Here is a 22,658-nt window from a genome sequence, read left to right on the forward strand (position 1 = left end):
AAGGAATAAGTGGTTGCAGTATATGATTGGAAGAATGTGAAATACTGTATGCGTTCACTTTCTGGAATAGGTGCCCAACTTCCACACACTTCAAAAGCTGATGTGTTTAGCCTCTCATTTGGACATTTACCCAGAAATCATCTAGATCAGTTCAGATGGGTGTTTAACCTAGCTCTCAGAATGTGGGTGTCAAGAAAAAGAGACCAGGATACTAGTCTTTTCCTCGTTCTTTAGGGTTGAGACATTTTAAGACACATCAAAGGTGAACTGGTTTGAATTCAACCAGCTGTAAGTTGTTACAGGATGAGCAGCCTGCTGCGTCTGGAACAAAGGCCAGGAGCATGCCTCAGGTACTCCAAGATCTCCTACCAGTGAACCCAGAAACAAAATTAGGAATACTTCTTTAAGAGCTGGGTGGTGTCAGTGGACCCATGTCTTTGATCCCAACACCTTTGATGTCAGCAGAAGGTTGCAGAGGCAGGAGGATCTCCGAGTTCCATAAAAAGCCAAACCAACCAAACAAATAATCCTTTACATTACCATTTTAAAACAAAGAATTGCAGGACGGAGGGAAACTACAGTGTTGGCATATTTAGCAGTGCTCCAAATAAGCGCGTTAAGGCCTACAGAGGGCCATGAACTTGATCTGTCTTGCTTATGTGCAGGGCTAGGAACCACGCTATCTCTGTTTTCCAGAAAGGCAGCGTCTCTCTTATCTCCGCAGCCGGTGGGCTTCTGGCTTGCGCCCAGAGCGCTACTCTGCAACCGCTTTCTAGCTTTGCACCTGTTTGGGAGAGAATTTTTGTAGTAGACCCCAGTGAGTCCAGGACTTCAGGTTAGGCGAGCCTAGTTCTGAGCTCGGATGAGGAGAGCAGGGGAGGAGCAGGTTGATCAACCCGTGGGTCATCCAAAAGCTTCAGCAAGCGAAAGAGCAAGAGATGCACCTGTGCGTGGATCTCACCACGCCTCCAAATCCCGCCCTCACCAAGGGTTCCGCCTCTAGATCTTTCCCTGCCTGGAGCCTCGGCATCGCCAGCAAGGCTGAATGCCATCACCGCAGGCCCTGCTCCAAGACTTAGGCAATGCCCCAGCACGCGCTAAATACCCAGTTCAGACCCGGGCCCTAAAACTCCACCCCCACTCCGCCAGCCACACCCCCTGGCGCCTAGCGACCCTCAGCCCAGCGCCCCGGCGCCGAGGCGCGCGTCTCTGACGTATGGCGCCCTCCGAGTGACGCACAAGTCCCGCCCCGGCTTCAAACCCCGCCCAGGCGGTGGCAGTTCCCCGCCTCCCGCAGGCTGAGCCTCTTCTTCCTGAGCCGAGGCGGCGGCTGGGGCGGCGTTTTCGGTGCCCGCTGCGGTCTAGGTGGCGTTCCTGTTCGGCAACGAGCGGCCGTGCAGCCCCGGCGCCCGCGGGCAATGGTGCGGTGGAGCGCGCGGACGCGGACGGCCCTGCGGCGGGCATGAAGGAGGATGGAAGGGCAGGACGAGGTGTCGGCGCGGGAGCAGCACTTCCACAGCCAAGTGCGAGAGTCCACGGTGCGTGGTCGGGCGGCTCCCTTGGTCCTGCACTGCGTGCCGGACCCGGGAGTCGCAGCGCAGACCAGGACGGTCCCCTCGCTTCTCCCCGGACCCCCGCCCATGCTGGCCTTCCAGCGCCCCACCGGGTCTGCTGCAGACCGACTCCGACGCCCCGCGTCACTTACGTCCTCTGTCACCTGCGGCCCGGTCACCTGTTCCCCATCTCCTCACCTGTGTCTCTCTCCTGTCGCCCGCTGCCCTTTCCTTTCGTAGACCTTCCTGGCGCCACCCGCGCTCCCTCCCCTATCTGTCCTCTCTTCACCTATGCCCCCTCCCTACACCTGCACTTCCTGCCCCGCTCCCATCACCTTTATCCCCCTTCCGCGGCATCCCCTCCTGCCACCTGTGTCCCCTCCTGTCACCTGCACACTCTCTCCTATGACCCCTGCCCTCCAGTCACCTGTGCTCACCAACCACCTCTTGTCATTTGCATCCCTTCCCATCACGGTGTTCTCCCCTCCTGTCACTTGTCCCAGTCACCTACACTTAGCCCGTGTGTGTGTGTGTGTGTGTGTGTGTGTGTGTGTGTGTGTGTGTGGTGTGTTCACGCACCTCATCTGCCCCGTAGACACCTGCTTCACTCTCTTCTTCACCGGAGTTTATCCCTCATCGTCTGCTGACTGTCAGGGTGGAGGGTGATGGGTGGCTGCTGCTTTTCCTCTAGCATGGTACCTGGGCTGAGCTGGCTGTGGCTAAGGTGTAGGCGGTGCAGACTGCCTGGCTTCCCAAGCTTCCAGCCTGGCAGTGACTCTGGCCTCCCACTCACATCCCTCCCTTTGCCCTCCCACCCCCAAGCCAGGACAGTTAAAAACTTCCAGAAGAGGGAAAGCAGGTCTCTCCCGGGAAGGGTGACAGCAGAAGCCCACAGTGCTCTGAAGCAGTTGTTCCGGAAAGGAGAGGCCTGCTTCATTCTGGGGCTTCTAGCAGGTCAGGAAGCCAACTTGACTGCCTAAGTTCTGTGATGAGCACCTTTCAGGATACACTACAGTGTCTCCATAATTCTGTAAAGTATGCCCCTGTTGTACATATTTGCATCCACCCCCCTCCAGTCACATCCTCTGTTTGAGGTGAGCAAATTCTGGTTCAAAGAAGTTCAGTTTGTGCAGTTACTGATTTTGAAAATTGAGAATTGGCTTGCCAAATAATATGGGTGTAAAAGAAGATGCAGAAGTCTGTGCTGATAGAATTTGGCATGGTACATTTGATTTAATTTTTATTTTTTATTCTTTCATCATTTCATCCAAGTATTTTGATCATATTTACCCCCTCTCCAACTTCTCTCAGACCTCTTCCTATCTACTCAACTTCATGACATTTTTTTAAAAACCCATTTGAATCCAATTTGTACTGCCGTTATACTCTTAGGTGTGTGGACATTCATTGCAGTGTGGTTGACCTTTGAGGTACCACACCCTTAAAACAGACTCTCCCTCTTTCAGCATCTATCAGTTGCCAATAACTTCTCAGTTAGGAGTGGGACTTCATGCCCACTTCTGATCTCCATGCTGAGATTTTGTCTGGATTGAGCTTGCCCAGGTTTTGTGTGTGTGTTTCACAATCATCCTCATTTCATTTTTGCAGCTGCCCTGTTATAACTGGACAACACTGCTTCTGTATGGCCATCTGTTGCTTCTGGCTCTTAATATCTTTCTGTCCCCTCTTCCACAATTATTTTAAGCCTTAAGAAGAGGGAGAGTGGTATGGAAATCCTATTTAGGGCTGAGCATTCATTCTTTAGTCTCTTACAGTGCACCTTCTTGACCTGTTAATAGTCACATACACAGAAAGCATCTCTGATGAAGGTTAAAAGACACACTAATCTGGATATAACAATAAGTCATTAGGAATCAGTTTAATATGATGTCCATTTAGCAATAGAAAAATAATAGGTTCTCTCCTCGGGCCTATGACTTTTCTAGCCACAGGTTCTTGTCTCTAGTAACAGTACCAGGTATGGGTTTCCTTTTGTGGAGTGGACCTTACATCCAATCAGGAAGTGGTTGTTACTCCCACAACATTTGTGCCACGAGGAAGGGATCTATAATTTTAAGTATGCCCTAGATAAATTTCTTACTAAACATACTTGACTAATCATGGTTCCAGAAGCAGAAACAGTTTTACTACTGTGCCAGAGGCCCACCTTTCCTCTACAGCTGTAACTTTTGTCTCCTGCAAGAGTAACTGCTGCTCTGGCTTCTAAAGCTATAGGTTAATTTTAAGTTTATTTTAAAAATTATTCATTTATTTTATATGATGAATGTTTTGTGTGCATTTATGTTTGTATATCATTTATGTGCCTGCTGCCCATGGAAGCCAGAAGAGGGCACCAGACCACCTGGAACTGGAGTTACAAGTAGTTGTAGGTTGTCCCATTGCTACTGGACACCAAACGTGGGTCCTCTGCCATTGAACTACAGTGCCGGCCCAGAGAAGTGACAGGCTCACTCACTCCTCTGGGTCTGGTAACCCGGTAGTGGACATCTGTTAGCTCCTGAAAGTTCAGTTGGGTGGATGTGCTCTGGCAGACCCATGGATCTGAGACATGGCTGGTTCGGCAGCACTAGTGTGCCCTCAAGCTCTGAGGGCTGTCTTCAGGAATCCCAGGGAGCGCAGGTGGGTGTGTCATAATGTGTGGTGATAGGCTCAAGTGCTTGCTTTGTGAAATGTGTGAATGTTACTCCTTCTTTATATGTGGGTAGATGACTAGTTGTTTCAACAATTATTATTTTCCTCTTTGTATGGTCTTTGTGCTTTGGGAAAGACCAGCTAATTGTATAATACGGTTATATTTCTAGCATTCTTTTTCTATACTATTGGTCAATACTTCATCAATACTATACAATTTTGATTACTTAAGCTTTATTTTTACTTTCAAAAGTCCTTTTATTTTATTTCATTTTTCTTTAAGTTGTGCTGATTATTCTGGGTTTTGTCTCTCCATATAAACTTTAGAATCAATTTGTTTCTATATACAAAGTAACTTGCTTGGGTTTTGATTGGGATTGCATTCAGTTTATAGATCAAATAAGAACTAATATCTTCATGTTCATGAACATAGGCTATCCCATTAAAGTTATTTTTAGACAGAGTTTCATGTTTTTAATGAACATTTTAATGTATTTTGTTAATTTATAAATATGTGGTTGAAATTCATTCACATCTATGTACCTACATATATCTATATTGTCATGTTAGTGTAAATGCTGTGCGGTTTTACTTTTAAATTTCACTTGTTCCTGTGCTGGTAACACACACTTCTTTTTGTTTGTTTTCAAGACAGGATTTTTTTGTGTAACCTTGAATGGCCTGAACTAGATCTGTAGACCAGGCTGGCCTCTAACTCACAGAGAGTGAGTCTGTCTCTGCCTTCCTAGTGCTGGGATTAAAGGTGTTCACCACCATTTCCCAGTCTTTTTTCTTTCCTTTTCTTTTCTTTTTTCTTCTTTCTTTCTTTCTCTCATTCTTCTTTCTTTCTTTCTTTCTTTTTTTTTTTTTTTTTGGTTGTGTGGGGGGGGTGGCGCATACCTTTAATTCCAGCATTTCCACAGGTAGAGGCAGGCAGATCTATGTCATTTTAAGGCTAGTCTAGTCTACATGGTGAACTCCAGGACAGGGTGGCCTATATAGTGAGACCTTATCTCAAAACAAAACAAAACAAAACAAACAAAAAAAGTAAGCAACAGCAAAACCCTAAAACCAAGACCAAACCAAAACAAAAATTTCACTTGTGCATTCTGGCATATAAGAAAGTGATTGACTTCAGTAGATTAAACTTGTAACTTTCATTCTTGCTACAATTATGTATCAGGCTCTAGGTTTTTGCATGTATTCATTCAGGATTTTCTGTATAGCTTGCACAGTTATTTGTATACAAAGGCAGTTTTACTTATTAAGTAATTTTTCTTGTCTTCTTGCACTAACTAGGATTCCTAGCACTGTGTTGAAGATTATGAGAAAAGGTGCCCTTGCCTTGTTGTAGATCTTAGAGAAGCTTTGCACTTCTCATTATTAAGTATGTTTGTTATCGATACTTTGTAGATAGGTATTCTTTAGCAGTTGAGGAGGGCCTCTAATCTTAGGATCTTTATTTTTGTTTTAAGACTTACTTACTTATTTTTTTAATGTACATTGAGGTTTTGCCTGCATATCTGTGTGAGGATATCAGATCCCCTGCAACTCGAGTTACAGACAGTTGTGGACTGTCATGTGGGTGCAGGGAATTGAATCTGGGTCCTTTGGAAGAACAGCCAGTGCTTTTAACTGCTGAGCCATCTCTCCAGCCCTAATCTCAGGATCTTTCAAAATTCATATTTTCTTTTACTTATTTGGTTTAGGTTTATTTTTTCTTTCATAATGAATTAATGTCTCCTTGCTAAAGGCTTTCATGTGTGATTCCCTCACTGTCCATCAAGGTCACTGAAGTTCAAGATTTCTGAAGATAGCTCTTTCTCAAAGAACCAATGCTTAATTCAGTTGCACCATCAGCCCATACTTCCTTTATCTGTCCATGCATTAAAGACAGACATAGTCATGAAAAATTCAAAGCTCTGCACTGGAGAATCTTTATATCAATTTCTTCAAACAATTTACTTTAGGAACCATTTTAGTGTAGGTCTGCCTCTCCCCTACTTACACCTCGTGTCTCTAAAGAATGAGTTCAGGACATATTTATTCCTATCACATTCAGGATACAGGGTCTGTGTGCAGGATACACCAGTGTTACATGGAAACAAACATCTGTACATAGGTGTCTTTATCTCTGACCTCATTCATGTTCAAGACAAGCCTTCTTTGATATTCACATGTTCATCTCTTTTCTGTCCTCTGTCCAGTATTTTTGGCCTTAGAAGCCTTTTAGAGAATGTAGCTTCCTTTTTTACTCTTCTCTTGTTATATATTGACATTTCCCTACTCTTCTTTGGGAATTTGAAACTTACCATGAATTGTCTTTTACTGATTTGATACCACATTCATTAGATTCAGGATATGTTCTCTCCTCATTTTCTGTTATGAATCTTCAGTAGGAGAAACAGGCCCATCACCATTTAAATACTCATTCTTTATCAAGATCTTCCTCTTCTACATCTTCATCAGCATGTATCTGCTTTACCAATTGATTCCTTATAGTGATGTCCATACTTCAGCTTTTCAGTGTGGCTAAAAAAAATATCTTACAGTCTGGGTGGTGTGGTGCATACCTTTACTCCCAGCACTCTGGAGGCAGAGGCATGTAGGTCTTTGTGAATTTGAGGCCATCCTGGTTTATAATAGAGCTAGTTCTAGGACAGCCAAGTCTACACAAAGAACCTCTGTCTCAAAAAGCCAATCAACCAACCAACCATACAAACCAAACCAACCAACCAAAAACAAACAAAGCACCAACCAAACAAAAAACAGAAACTATTCTCTTGCAGTAGCCCCTGCACACACCAGAGCCATGTGCACCACCCACCTCCTCCTCTACCATGCAAAAAAAAAAAAAAAAAAAAAGCTGTTTTATTTATCAATACCTATCCAATTAAAAAGGTACTTTGGCACCATCTTCTCTCTTTTTTTTTGGGGGGGGGTATCTGATTATTCGTAACAATTATTTCTTCCTTGTGTGCTGTTATTTATTTATATATTTATTATTTTTTGGTTATATCATTTTAAATAAAGTGTTGTAGTAGGTCTTTTTAATTGTTTATGTGAGAGAGTGTCTCATATAGCCTAGTTTAGCCTTGAACTCTCATTGTGTAACTAAGGATGAACTTGAACTCCTGATCCTCTACTTCCATTTTTCAAGTGCTGAGAATATAGGTGAATGTCATCATTCCTGGTTTAAAACATTTTAAAATCACAGCTATTTACATTTATTTATTTTATATACACGTATGCTCTATCTGTATGTATGCCATTATGCCAGAAGAGGGCATCAGGTCCCACTATAAATGGTTATGAGCCACCTGTGAGTGCTGGGAATTGAACTCAGGATGTCTGGAAAATCAGCCAGTGCTCTTAACTGCTGAGTCATCTCTCCAGCTTCAATCACAACTATTTAATGCATGTTAACTGTACCAATGATTGGATTTTACTGTGACATTTCTATGTACTCATATGTACTGCTTTGATTGAGTCCAAACTTCTCCCTTTCCCTCGCCTCTTCTTTTATACAACTCCTGGTCCTTTTACCTTTCCCTAATATCCTATCTTCCACTTTCAGGTCTTTAATAAACTTATGGAAAAAATGTAATACTTCTCTTTCTTGTCTGTCTTCACTTAACATGAGTTCTTTCATTTCCTTTCATTTGCCTGCAAATAACATGCTTTCTATTCTAATTTGCATTATCAAACTATCTCTTAATGTCTCTCAATCTTATATACTTTACATTTCTTTAGTGAATTTCTTTTCTGAGTCTAGTAAACAAGGAAAACTCTTATCTAGTCTTCAACTTCCTCAGAGACCCAAGAAGGAAATAATACTGAGTAAGCAGGAAGTGCAAGCAAGCAACTTCCAAAAAATGTGAGAAACGACAAAAATAGTTGACTGCCTGGACAGTCACCCAGGGTTCCTCTGCAATGTTGGGACATCCATCTTTGGCCTATAGGCCTATTTCTGGCAGACTTTTTTTGTGAAGCAGGGTTTTTGATGGCTGTCCTACCTTGTCTTGGCAAAGCTTGTAGTAATTCTCTTTTGTGTTCTGTTTGTTCAGTTTGGACAGCGTGCTGTCAGTAGTCAAGGCAAGGGCACTTTCTTGCTCAGTGGCTTACTTTTGCCACTAAGAAAGTAAACTCCATATGGAATTTCTTTGATGCCAGTCATCGTCTCTGAAGTAGATTGGTGCTGCTAGGAGCAGACATGTCTCATTGTCATAAACAAAAAAAAAAAAAAAAAAAAAAAAAAAAAAAAAAAAAAACAAAACAAAAAACCTATGTTATTAAAACATCTTAAGTGCCATATTCTGTGGATCTCTGAAGTGTCTGAAGATGACCTATCTTTCTAAAACATATGTTTTACTTTGAAAGCATACCTAATGTGGCTACAAGTTTGATTATAATAGGTGACTAAGTACTAACCTGCATTTCCTTATTGTCTAAACAGTTGGTAATAATAACTTTCAAGAAGTGGAAATTCCATTACATTGTTAAATGAGCTGTGTAGGTACAGTACCTTGAACAAGATTAGAAATGTATGTACAGTATGTTTTAACAAATTAATCTCAAATTTGTATCAATATACAATTTGTATACAATATACAGAAGTCTAATCCAATGTAAAATATTTAAAACTAGTAGTTGCTTTTAAAAGTAGATTCAATAATCTACCTTTTTATCATATATTTAAATATATATTTATATATCTTCCTTTTTGTCTTTTCAGAGTAGATTCAATAATCTACTCTATCTCATCATATCTGTATCCTTCCTTTTCTCTTTTCAGAGTAGAGTCAATAATCTACCCGTTTTATCCTGTCATATATGTATCCCCCCCCCTCTTTTGAGTTCATTCTTATTTGTTTGCTTTGTTTTTTCCAGACAGGTTTTCTCACTTTGTAGACCAGGCTGGCCTCAAACTCACTGAGATTTGTTTGCCTCTGCTTCCCAAGTGGTGGGATTAAAGGTGTGCTCAACCTCTGCCTTGCTTGGATTCAGTCTTTTATCCATCCCTCTTGTTTACTAGAATCAGAAAAGAAATTCACTAAAGAAATGTAAAGTATATAAGGTTGAGAGACATTAAAAGATAGTTTGACAATGCAAATTAGAATAGAAAGCAAATTAGGTACAAGACCTCGAATTCACCAAGATAGGACAGATAATGAAGTATTTTCTCTGAATCTGTCAAATACAAATGAACTAGACATTGTTGATGTATTTATTGCCTGTATATATTGTGTATACTTATTGTATTTGTTGTATGTAGGTTTTCTTACGTTAGTTAGTAGCCTCCATTTGTATTAGACACAAAAGGGGAATTGTGGTGATATATTGTTTATGACTTAATAAAGTGCAAAGCTAGCCATAGCCATAGAGCCAGGCAGTGGTGATACACATCTTTAATCCCATCAGCCATACCAGCTAGCCATATAGGCTAAGTGGTGGTGGTAGACACCTTTAATCCCAGGACTCAGGAGACAGAGACAGACAGATCTCTGTTAGTTCCAGGCCACACTGAGCTACATGAAATTGATTCAGTCTAAAAGAGAAACAGCTCACAGAAAATTGATCCTAGCACTTGGGATCACACAACTTTAATTCCAGCACTGGGGAGGTGGAGACAGGAGTGACATGGATGGGTGGAGAGGGGAATATAAAGAGGGAAGAGACAGGATCTGGGGGATGGCAGTCTGAGGCTTGGTGGAGAATAGTGCAGTTTGGAGATGCAATCAGAGGTCACAATCACCCCTTCAGCCTGAGCATTGGTAGAGGTGAGAAATCTCTAGGGCTTGACTGCTTTGCTTTGCTGAGCTTCAGCGTGAACCACAATATCTGTTCTTGGGTTTTTATTATTCCTGTTACAACTTTCTATAGTTCTGTGGAAAATGTCAGTATTTTGATTGGGATACATTGGATTTGTAGATGCTTTTGGTAGTATGCCATTTTAGTAGTATTAATTCTCTCAATTCAGGAACATTGGAGGTCTTTCTGTCTAGTGTTTTCTTCAGTTTTTTGACTGCTATATAGTTTTCATTGTAGATGTCGTTAATGGTTTAGATTACATTTGTTCCTACCTATTTTTATTTTTAAATTATTTCTTTTATCTTTGAGATTATAATTATATCACTTACTCCTTACCTTTCTTCCCTTAAAGTGTTCCAATATTCTTTCTTTCTATCTTTCAAATTTTGTGGCCTCTTTTTAAAAATTGTGGTGGTTTGAGTGACAGTGACCCCATGGGCTCATAAGTTTGAATGCTTCATACTCAGTTGGTGTAACTGCTTGGGAAGGATTGGGAGGTATGGTCTTATTGGGGAGTGCTTTGAGGTTTCAGAAGCCCATGCATATTCCATTTAGGTCTCTCTGCCTTGTGTGTGTGGATCAGGATATAAGCTCTTAGCTACTGCTGCAATGTTAAGGCTGAACACTGCCATACCCCTGCCACAGTGATCATGGACTCACCTTCTGAAACTGTGAGCTCCAATAAAATGTTTCTTCTATAAATAGCCTTATAGAAGTCATGGTTCCTTAGCTGAGTGTTGGTGGCATACACCTTTAATCCCAGCACTTGGGAGTCAGTGAGTTAAAGGCCAGCCTATTCTACAGAGCTAGTTCCAGGATAGGCTCCAAAGCTATGAAGAAAACCAAGGAGAGAGAAGAGAGAGAGAGAAAGAGAGAGAGACCATAAAAGAGGGAGCCATTATAGGTTTGAAGAGAAAACTGAACCTTGAGAAATGTCCAGAGACCTACAAGACTGACCCCAACTAACAATTTGAGCAACAGTGGAAAGGCTACCATAAATGCCCTTCCCTGATAATGAGATCGATGGATAACTTATCCACCATCATGGAGCCCTCATCTAATAGCTGATGGAAACAGAAGCAAACACCCACAACTAAACACTGAGTCGAACTGGAATCCAGATGCAGAGAGGGAGGACAAGACCAGGCTGCAGAAACACAGAGACAGCTGACCTGAACAAGGAGGAGCTAACGGGCCCCCAGACTGATAGCTGGGAATCCAGCATGGGACTGACTCAGGCCCCCTGAACATGGGTCTCAGCTAGAAAGACAGAGCAGTCTAAGGGACCTCAGACAGTGGAACCAGGATGTATTCCTGGTGCACAAAATGACTTTGGGGGCACAATCCCCATGGAGGGATAACTGCCTTAACCTAGAGACAGGAGAGAAGGCCTAGTCCCTACTCCAAATGACTTGACAGATTTAGATGACTCCTCCTGGAGGGCATCATCCTACATGTGGAGTGGGGGGTGATGGGAGGGAAAGGGAGGGTGGAAGAGAGGGAAAGAGAGACGGAGGGAGGGAGAGAGGGAAGGAGAGGGAACTGGAATCGATATGTAAAATAAAAGTAAAAAATAAATTAAAAAAAATAAAACAAGAACCTAGTATGTTAGAGGTGCTAGGGCCATGGAATACTTCCAAGAAGAGCTTCATACAGGGTAAGGAACCAACCTGAGTGAGAGAGATGTGGGGAGGGGCTGTGTTGCACTCAGCAAAGCTGGAGGGGTAGAGCCAGTAAGTCCTGTGACTTTGGAGATAGAGCTCCAAGATTTTGAGTTTGCCCTGCTGGTTTTTTTTTTTTTTTTTTTTTTTTTTTTTTTTTCTGTTTTGGTTTTGCTTGGTCCAGTATTTCCTCACTATACCCCCTTTCCTTCCTTTTGGAACAGTAATGTATTTTCTGTTACATTGTATGTTGGAAGTATGACCTATGGGATGTGCTTCTTTATTTTACAAGAGGTTACAATTAAGAGATTGCCTTGAGTCTCAGAAGAGACATTGGACTTTTAGAATGGATTTGAGACTGCAAGACTATGGGGACTTGTCTGTGAAAGACTGGCGACTTTTGAAGTTGAACTAAATGCATTTTGCATTATGATATGGCCAGGGGAGCTTATAGGGACCATGGAGTGGAATGTGATTGCTTGAATGAGAATGGCCCCATGGGCTCTTATATTTGAATAGCTGGTTCCCAGTTGGTGGAACTGCTTGGAAAGGATTAGGTGTGGCCTCATTGGAGGGGGTCTGTCACTGGAGGTTTCAAAAGCCCATTCCATGGGGTGTACTAGGCAGCCATATGATCTTTTAATTTGCTATTTAATTCCATTTATATCTATTTTATTAAGGATTTTTGATATGTATCCATATATACTGGTTTGCAGTTTTTGCATCTTATATAAAGTTTTGGTAGCAAGGTAATACTGGCATTGTGGGATGAGTTTGGAAGTATCCCTTCCCTTTCTGTTTTATGAAATATTTTAATGATATACTTTGTCTTACTTCTACCTTTTAATTTACTTTATAACTTTAAGTGTAACTCCAGTTTTATCTGGGAATAAAAACTGAAACTCAATCCCAACACTCAGGAGGCAGAGGCAGGTGAATCTCTGTGTTTGAGGTCTACAGAGTGAGTTCCAGGACAGATAGAGCTACAGTAGGGAAACCGAGGCATATTTGTCCATCTGTCCACTCATCTGTCCATCCATTTGTACATGTGTGGTACATTAAAACCTGGAGCTCACTGCTTGGGTTGGAATTGCTGGCCAGTAAAACCCCAGGATCCACTCATCTCAGCCCCCTGTGCACTGGGAGTTGCAGATATATGCTGCTGCTGAGCCTTGCTTTTATGTGTGTGCGAGGGGTCTGAACTCATGTTCTCATGTTTTGTATAGCAAGCATTTTACTCACTGAGCCATCTCCCCAGTCCCTGTTTCACTTCTGACATATTTTTAAAAATAGCTATTTAAGTCTTTGTATCTTTCCTTAATCTGGAGTTTTAAGTTTTCCTTGTTGGGTCATTTCAAAGAAGTACAATTTAAATTTTCTTTAATTGGTGATTAGTTTGTAGACTTTCTAAATTCTTATGTCTTTATATTTTGGACTAATGATATTAAAGTAAATCTGGTACAGACAGTGAGCCTCTCAGTAACAGCTCTTGGCTCTCAGGCTGGGTAGAGATGTTTCTGGTCCTGCTTAAATAAGAAAATAAATAGTAAAATATCATTATAATAATCAGCTTATATCTAAGTTCAATGCTATACCTGGAATTTAAGACTATTAACTTTTGACAATATGTATTAAACTTAGGACATTGGGGACTAGGTCCCTCAGTTCAAATCAGGCCCAAAGGCATGTGGCTCCCAAGGGCTTGGATCACCTTCTCCACAGGCTAGATGTCACTGCGAAGTACTGTGGGTTTCTCTGGGAGGGGTGGCAGCATGACAGTTCTCTGGCAGCAGAAGAAAGCTCGTTGTCCTCGGAGCCTGCCAGGCACTGAGCTCGCCCATCTTCTCCTGTCAACTGTTTCTGTATCTCACCTTTGGTGGTGAGTTTCTGGAATAGTTTATCCTCTTTTGCTTAGGAATTTGCTGCTGCTGCTGTTCCTGGAGTGCAGGACATACGAAGGCATCAGAATAGCATGCTTTCAGTTCACTCAAGAAAAGATGTGTTCATTTAGAGGGGAGCTTGTGTGCAGTTCGCCTTGGGAAACAACAGATTTGTAGTCAGTTCTTTTACACATGTATTTTTATATTTGTGGCCAGTAGCCTTTATTCCATGTGAGCAGCACTTACATTTTTAGAATTTGTAGGCTTACCTGTAGTCTTAAATGTATTGCTCCCCCTTGGTTGCCTCCTCTGCATTCTGGCTCCTAGGGCCTTTTGTTCTTTAACTTTGTCATCCACTTTGGCATGAACTCTCTGGAATTTCCGAAATTCCTTTCACTTTTAAATGTCATTTTAAAAATTCTAAAACATCTTTGGTGAAAACCTGTATTCTTATTTTAGGGGGAGTGTTGAAGATCTATTTTTACTTGAGAATTTTACACATGCATACAATGTATTTTGATCCTATTCATCCTCCACTTAACCCCTAAGCTCTCCCAGATCCACCCTGACCTGCTCCAAACTTTGTTTCCTCTCACCCCTCTCCCTCTCTTCTCCCTCTCTTCCCTGTCTTTCTCTCCCTTCCCCTTCCCCTTCCTTTACCTCCCTTCTTCCCCTTTTCCCTTTTCCAGTTTCCCCTTCCCCCTTTCCTTTCCTTTTCTCCTTTCCTTCCCCTCCCTGCCTTCCCCTTTCCTCCTTTCTCCCCTTCCTCCCTTGTAGCACACGTAATACAAATCCAGAGACAGATGTTGGGGTTTAATCTTAAGATCAGAAGAGCAAAGCAGCCTGCCACCAGAGAGTTCTTCCCTCTACCAAGGCTGGGCGACCCTGTCCTTACCGTGACTGGAAACCGAATATCTGAGCCCCTGAGCCCCTGTCTTATGTTCTTCTCTAGCGCTGGGATTAAAGGCGTACACACCACCGCCCAGCCTCTATGGCTAACTAGTGTGGCTGCTGGGATTAAAGATGTGCACCACCACTGCCTGGCCTCTATGGCTGTGGCTAGCTTTGCATTCTCATCTCCAGGCAAGCTTGATTAGATCATAAAGAGTATATCACCAAACTCCCTCTCTTGTCCTCCCCCTCCCCCTCCTCCCTCTCTACTCCTTCCTCCTCTCTGTCTTCCCCTCTTTTTCCTCCCCCTCGCATCAAGCCTGGTTTGTGCTTTCCATATACATCTGAGTATGGACCATTTACTGGAGTGTGGTTGACAGACCTACCAGGAGCATACCCTCAAAGAAAACTGACTGGCCCTCCCTCAGAAGCCTTTAACTCTTGTGGATGGAAATTTCTGCCATGCCCGATCCCTCAGCTGTTTAGTACCAAATAAACACACAGAGGCTTATATTAATATAATTAATATAATTATATAATTAATATAAATATAAGCTGTTTGGCCTATTGCTCAGGCTTCTTATTGGCTAGGTCTCTCTTAATTATTAACCCATTTCTATTAATTTGTGTATCTCCACATGGCCTTGGCTTAATGGAGAATGCCTGAGCATCCTACTTTCCTGGCAGCTACATTGCGTCTCTCGGTCGCTACCTATTCCCTTTCTCTGTCCCTGTTTGGATTTCAGCCTGGCTATGTCCTGCCTGTCCATTGGCTGAATCAGCTTTATTCATCAGCCAATAAGAGAAACATATATTCACAGTATACAGAAGGACATCCCCTATCACTCTGTAGCCCTTCAGCTAAGGGTAGAAGTTGTGAGTTCCTCCCACTCTATGCTGGAATCAAGTTGACTGACTTGATCTTACACAGATCTTATTCAGGCAACCAAAAGTGCTTTGAGTTCATGAATGCAGTGAGCCTGTCATGTGCAAAAATCAGTTTTTCTCTGATCCTCCCCAATCCTTTGGCTCTTGTGGTATTTCAGGTTCTTCTTCCACCAAAATATCTATTTTCCTACTGTCCTTGGTTCTTTACTGCAGCCAAATATCTGCTCTGGCTCCTGCTCACCTGGTCCTCAGCCTGTCCTTAGTTTCCCTGTCTTCCAGTCTTCTTGCATGTTAGTTTGTTTTGCATTTTCATAATGGTCAAGGGCTTCTTGGGGTTGGAGGTTAGACCTGGGAAAATGATACAGCAGGTGAAGAACTTGTGTAACGGAACCGGAAGTGTGCTCAACCCAGGAGTCAGAGGAGCATAGCTGGTAAAGGCTGAGGAAAAGGGAAGCCATCAGAGAAGGAAGGACAGTCCTGACAGAGTCCAAGGAACGTTAGGACCTGCAGTTTGGCTCTTGGGCCATCCCTTCCACTTCCTGGGTCCCTTTGAGCTCAAATCAAGGGGAGAACAGGGGGTGAGGGCAGAGATTAGTGGAACTGCCCTCTTCCTCCTCCTTCCCGCCCTCTCAGGCCTCCCTCTCTCTTTCCAGCTCTTCCTGGGATCTACATCAGCCAGGCTTTTGTCTCCTCTACAACTCTTGTCAAAGCTGCAGTAGCTTACATGGTGCCTAACCCAGTTGTCAACTGCACCTCTGCCATTACTACGGTCCTCCTCCTTTTCTCCCCCTCATTTCCCATCCCCTTATTTAGAAAGATTTTCTGTCAGTCCGTTAGCTTTGCAGTTCTTACAGCATTATCCCATTTCCCCCCCCCCCCCCCCGGGCTGCTGGATTATTCTGTCTTTTGTAACTTTTCTCATCTTTTAAAAAAGCCTCCTGACTTTGAGTGCCTCTTCACAATTCCTTTGTTTTGTTGTGGCACTAGGGAAGACTTCTAGAGCCTTTCTTTTTGCCTGCATTTCTCTTTTCCAGCTCTTCCTGGAATCTACTTTAGCCAGACTTTTGTCCCCATTACTTCAGAAAAACAACTCGTCAAGGTTGAAGTGACTTTCGTGGCAGCAAACCCAGTTGTCAGTTCTCTGTCCTCACCTTGCTTGACCTGTCAGCAGTATTTGACACTGTTGTAAATTCCCTTTCCTTCCTGTGGCTCAGCTGTGCAGGCCCTTAGTGCTCCACCCTTTCTAACTGCTGTTCTGGTAGCCTCCAAACTGATGCCGAACATCTGAGAGTTGCGTTTGGTTTTCAGACTTCTCTGCCTGCTTTTGCATCTCAGCCTTAGGACATTGTGTGGCATCTGCTGATTAGTTTCTATGTTTTAACTTGTAACCTGGCCTTTCCCTCTTAACAGTATAGATTTATATACAGACCTACTCACTCAGCTTTTTACCTTCAGCAGAGCCTGTCCTTTCTCCAGACCATTCCTTTTGTAATCTTCCCTGACTCAGGACTTGGCAACTCAGTCTTTCCAGTTTCTCAGGACTAGAGCGTTGTGTTTATTTTTCACGAGTCCTAGCAGGCCTGTTTTCAGGACACTCACAACTCAATCATTTCTTAATGCCTCACTCTACAGGTCTGAGTGATGTCTCTTCTGCATCGTTTTGTGCTCAGTTCTTTTCTGGTCTCTCCTTCTGTCTTGGCGACTGGGGTGAGTTTCATCACTGAATCTGATCATGGCACCCCTCTGTTCACCATCTCACATGGATTCCTGTCTCCCTCAGGGTCAGAATCAACCTGTCAGTTACCATGTGTAAGTACCAGCACCTGGAACAAAGTCCTCTGTGTTCTGGACTCCTATTAATCCCTAAGCTCATCTCTTATTCTTCCCCTTTGTTTGGACACAACCGAGCCGTCTTGCCTCAGGCTGCTGACATTATTCTCTGTGTCACACACTGCTAGTCTTGTTCCTCTTGTCCCATCATTCTTTCTCAGATGACATCCTGGTGAGATGAGCTTCCATTGTTAATGGTACTCTCTATTTTCCTAGGCCAGACTAACCATCCTCAAACATACTGTAATTTAGCTATCTGATGTCTATTTGTGTTGTTATTTCTCTTTCTGGAATATGAGTATCACAAGGGTGCACCTTTGCTCACTAGTGTCCCTAGTGTTAGAATGGGTTCCTGGATGTAGTATGCCCCACAAATCAACTCAGGAAGCCTCTGTCAGCTACCTGACATGGGACTTTAACCTTATGATTTATTGTTTTACTGCCAAGTCACTCCTCTTTCCTTGCTCTTGGAGCTTGACTTCCATGGCATTGTATACCACTGTTTCTTTATGCTTCTTCACTGTTTGGCTTCCCTTTTGACCCATTTTCTGTGCTTCAGAGGGCTTCAGGAGTAGGTTGTAACTCAGATAGCATCCTCTTGTTAGCCCGTGTTTCTATCAGTCTTCAGGCTTCCAGAACAGGTGTTAGGATTGTCTTTCACCACTCTCCCACATGTATTGAGAATATTGACACTCAGTTCATAGTGCCCCTCTCCATTGTGAGTGTTTTCTGAGTGCCAAGTCTTTGTTATATTCCCCCTACTCATCCTGACAGGTTCGTGCTCAGGATGCTCCCTAGATGTCAACACTCTGAAAGTCTTCATGTTTTCCCACATGCTCCATAAGCACGACTGAGGCTTTATTTTTAGTGTTTAATCTTTGATGGACCTTCCCTGGTTACCCATTTGTTGCCCCAGCTCTGACAAGAAGAGCGCATTGTAAACATAATGACCCAAATAAAAATGGGCAAAAGGTCCAAGTGGACAGTTCTTAAAAAGAAGACATACAAATGTACAACAGGTGTAATAAAAATGTACTTAGCACCCTTTGTCATAGAGAAATGGAAAGGAAGAATCACCTCATGCCTTTTGGAATGGCTGCTTCTAAACAGCAAGACAGAAGTGCTGTTGAGGACATGGAAAAAAGGAACCTGTGTAACAGACATCAAAAGAGCCTGCCATACCCTCCAGAATGCAAAGCAAATAGGCCAAGTGGTCTGCCTATTCGATTCTGATTTCACAGTCAAAGGAAATGAATTGGGTTACGAGAGACAATGTGCTCAGGGCTCACCATGTCAGGTTATGCAGTGACATATTCACTGCTCCACACTTCCTGCACTGAACACGCCCCTTTGGGCGTGGTCACAGGTGCTGGTGTGACCGGTTAAAAGAAAAAAGTATTGGGGCTCTGAAGCCCCTTTGGGTTACAGAGAGCATCTGGGTGGCAGGGCCTGCGACAGTCACTTGTTTCCTGTGTAAGTTGTTTTCCCCAAATAAACTCCACTTCATCTGCACTGGGTCAAGGAGCCTGATTTCCACTACCACAGGGTTACAGAGATAAAACTGATGTGTGTCAGTAGGATAAAGAGAGTGTAATCCTGACATGTACGATGTAGCCTTAAGGAAATTGTGCTGCTTGGGATAATCTGGGAATATTCTGCCCAGTGAAGTCTGCATATGTAGAAAAACAGGCACTGAATAATCTAATTTGTACATGGTAGCTAAACAATTTGAGCTTGTAGAGATAGAGGGTAGAATAACAGTTCAGGGACCAGAAAGGGAGCTGCCAGGTTGAGGTGTGGCCATAAGAGGGTGAGTTTAGTAGGCTTGCTGTGTGGCATAGTGATGTGAAGAACGGTGCACTGTGTGGATGTTAAAAACCCGAGAGTATATTGTAAGTTCTAATCGGTAAAGGTGGTAAGCTCCTCCCTCCATTAATTGCATAGTGCGGGAGGGCACTGCTGTGCATGGGTAGCAGAACCTCAGAACATACACAGTAATACTGCAGTTTTTATTAGACAAAGTAAATGCAATTTATCTTTAAGACTTAAACTACAGTTGAATAAAGAATTTTAATTTTGACATGTGGTATATTTTTTGAAGTTATTTTTATCCAAATTGATCTGTGATGCTTCCTTTATGCTAAAGCTTCATCTGATTGACTCAGTCAGGTTGTATTACCAGCACATCCTCTACATATTACTGAAGCTCTTAGCATGATTTGCTTTTCCGGAGGGTAATTATGTGCTCATTGATTTCAGTTTTCGGAATTGTTGATAATGGTTTGACTCTGTACACTTTCACATAACTTTGAAAAACATTTAATCAAGTTATGAAAGGAGCAAATCTCAGCAAAATAGTATTAAACTAGAATACTGCAGATCCTTAGAATTGACTAACTCCCATGCATTAATATTTTTTTAAATCAAATTGTTACATTTGTAAGATGTTGAAGTTTCGCTTTCTAATAGGTTAGAGCTTTCAGTTTATTTAGATACTGAAGATTGTATCTTTTGTTAGTTATAAAAATGACAGACAAAAATATAAATGACCTTTTAATTTTCATTTCAGATATGTTTTCTTCTTTTTGCCATTCTCTACGTTGTTTCCTACTTCATCATTACAAGATACAAGAGAAAATCAGGCAAGTAGAAACAGTTTTGTTAGAGCTTTCATCAGAGCTGGGTGTGTGGGTGGGATCTGGCCTTCCCCTCCACATTATGGGCTTCCCCTCCACACCAGTGCAGCCATGCTGAATATGCTGGTGGCCGGAGCAAACAGTTGCCTGGTACTAGGAACACTAAAAATAACCCCAAGGGAACCTGATTATGCTCAGGGTCACCTTACTAGACCAGAGTCCTTGCTTATCACAATTTTCATGTCCGGCTAAGAATAGCATTGGTTATTTAGTACCTGGGAAATGCAGGTTTATGAGGGTGTTTGGTTCCTTGTGGCTGGTTCTAACTGAGCATCCTATTCACCACACCCCCTTTCATTTTCTCACTACAGAACTGTCTCATCATTTCTGTCTTTCTGTCTCTCTCCTGTTGAAAAGAGATGTGTTTGTTTATTTACTTATTTTCATATTATGTGCTATGGGTGTTTTGCCTGTATATTTATTTGTTCACTGTATTCATGCCTAGTGTTTGCAGAGGCCAGAAGAAGGTGTTGGATCCCCAGAAACTAGAGTTACAAATGGCTTTGAACCTCCATATAATTGCTGAGAATCAAACCTGGGTCTTCTGCAAGACCAGCAAGTGCTCTTAACTGCTGAGTCATCTCTCCAGCCACTGTTTTCCTTCTCCAAAGCATTGCAGAATTTAGAGTAGCCATAATTGTACCAGTATTTATTTATATAGTATCCTTGTATTATTTCGTTTTGTTCTGAGTTAATCAGAGGGTTTTTCATGTCTCTATTATTTTTTTTAATGGACTGATCAATCCACATATTTTAAAGTTAGTTTTATATGTACTCTAGCAGATGACTTACTGCCTTCTGTGAATTCTCAGTTTTTTAAAAAATCATGATATTTTCTACTTGTGGTGCTGGGCTGATGGTCAATGCTTTATGATACTTAAAGGTTACATGTATTAAAGATTCCTTGATATAATATTATCAGCTTAAAATTCATCAAACTAGAGAGAAATAAAGGAACAGCTCTTGTTGCAGTATGTTGTTTTAGATCTGTCATCTCTATGACTGTTAACAAGTGCTCCTTGAATCATGTAATCTGCCAGAAATGTGAAGAACTGCATATTCAAGACAGTGCCTCAGTTATTTTAAAGGTACTTGGTCACATGGTTTCATAGATTACACACAGGAGAAAGGAGAGGGTTTGAGTGAAAAGCATAAATGCATTGTTTAAGGGCGATGCACAGGAAAACTGTAGACTCAGATCTTCAGGTTAACCCAGTAGTTTCAGGGAATGAGAAAGACCATAGACCTCACTGGTGGAATAGAAAAATAGAATGGATGTGGATAAAGAGGTAGTGAAAATTTCCTTCAGATTAGGTGATAGATTAGGTGGGGGAGCATCAGGATGAAAATTGTGAGTGAGATTTTGTGGTGCCTTGACTTTAAAGTTATTTTGGACAGTTTGTAATTCATGGTAGACACTACAAAGAATGGCTAAAACTCACCACTGACACTGAGGCAAGTAGGCTAGCAGAGGATCAGAGACCCAAGGAGAGCCTTGCAGGACATGAGATTAATGAGGACCTGGAAGGACTGCGAGGGTTTTGCAATGTTTGTGTACTTAGGCAGTCTCTTTGCATTTTAAGTTTATGAGCAAGGACAAAAGAGATGGTGGCTGAGAGGCCTGAGAGAGGAAGAGGAGCGGGAGGAGATAGCCTAATGAAGTGTGCTAGGTACTTAAAGAGATACAGAAAGTGTGTGTGTGTGTGTGTGTGTGTGTGTGTGTGTGTGTGTGTGTGTGTGTGTGTGTGTTTGAGACAGGGTTTTACTGTATTGCTTTGGAATCTGTCCTGGAACTAGCTCTGTAGACTAGGCTGGCCTTGAACTCTGCCTTCCGAGTGCTGGGATTAAAGGTGTGTGCCACCAATGCCTGGCTGAAAATGGTATTTTTTCTGTTTGTAACTTGGACAATGCTTTCTAATTGTTGAGGTGATGCTATACAAGGTAGTTTAGAATGGCTTAAGAAAATATTAGCATTTAATTTACTAATGAAAATTCAAATTAAAGAAAAGCAGGGAAGTTCTAAGAGTATGGCATTTTAGAATAGAAATGTCTGTTGTCTTTTAACAACCAGACCATTTCATTCACAAGCAACACAAACTGTCATTGTCTACCTGCTTTTCACAAACATCCTGTGGTCCGAAGTTTTGTTTTTTTGTGACTGTGTTTGTAAAACTTTAATTTACATGTGTCAGTTAGTTATTCAGCTTTTTTTTTTTTTTTTTTTTTTTTTTTGTTTAAATCACAACTCACGCTATAATGACATTTATATTTGGGTCCTTGTTGAAGTTTAAAGTTTAAAGTTGAAGTTGAAAGTCTTTCATTCAGTAATTGAATTTTTAAAACTTTAAATTTTTTCGTACTTTTTAGGAAAAAAATCATGAAACATTTTGTTGTAGATAAAATAGTAACACTATAAACTTTTTTTTTTTTTTTTGCAGATGAACAAGAAGATGAGGATGCTGTAGTCAACAGGATATCGTATGTATTTGTCTTAGTTAGGTTTACTATTGTTGTGAGGAGACACCATGATCATGACAACTCTTATAAATAAAAACATTTAATTGAGGGGACTTGCTTACAGTTTCAGAGGTTCAGTAGATTATCATCGGGATGGAGAGAGCATGGTAGCCTGCAGGCAGATGTGCTGCTGGAGCCCAGAGTGCTACAACTTGATTCAGAGGCAGCAGGAAGTCTACTGACTGTCACATTGAGTGACCTCAAAGTACACCCCCGTAGTGACACACCTTCTCTAATAAGACCATACCTTCTAATAGTGCCACTCTTGTTGGGGGCTGT

At 42.1% G+C, this 22,658-nt stretch overlaps 1 protein-coding gene across 3 annotated transcripts in view; it reads left to right on the plus strand.

The window, feature by feature from the left end:
• The first annotated feature begins 1,333 nt into the window (after nt 1-1,333).
• Lmbr1 (limb development membrane protein 1) overlaps nt 1,334-22,658 on the plus strand; it is a 120,186-nt gene continuing 98,861 nt past the window's right edge. For 2 of the 3 annotated variants that reach the window (XM_051203151.1, XM_051203152.1), the window contains exons 1-3: nt 1,334-1,538; nt 19,736-19,808; nt 22,301-22,340. In XM_051203151.1, the coding sequence (XP_051059108.1) occupies nt 1,473-1,538; nt 19,736-19,808; nt 22,301-22,340 (179 nt within the window). In that variant the 5' untranslated portion in view covers nt 1,334-1,472. Of the gene's footprint in view, nt 1,539-19,735; nt 19,809-22,300; nt 22,341-22,658 lie in introns of those variants that run through there. The other variant, XM_051203153.1, reaches the window with a different exon arrangement.

Source organism: Phodopus roborovskii, unplaced genomic scaffold (assembly GCF_943737965.1).
Source record: "Phodopus roborovskii unplaced genomic scaffold, PHOROB, whole genome shotgun sequence".
In the NCBI taxonomy this organism is placed as follows: Eukaryota; Metazoa; Chordata; class Mammalia; order Rodentia; family Cricetidae; genus Phodopus; species Phodopus roborovskii.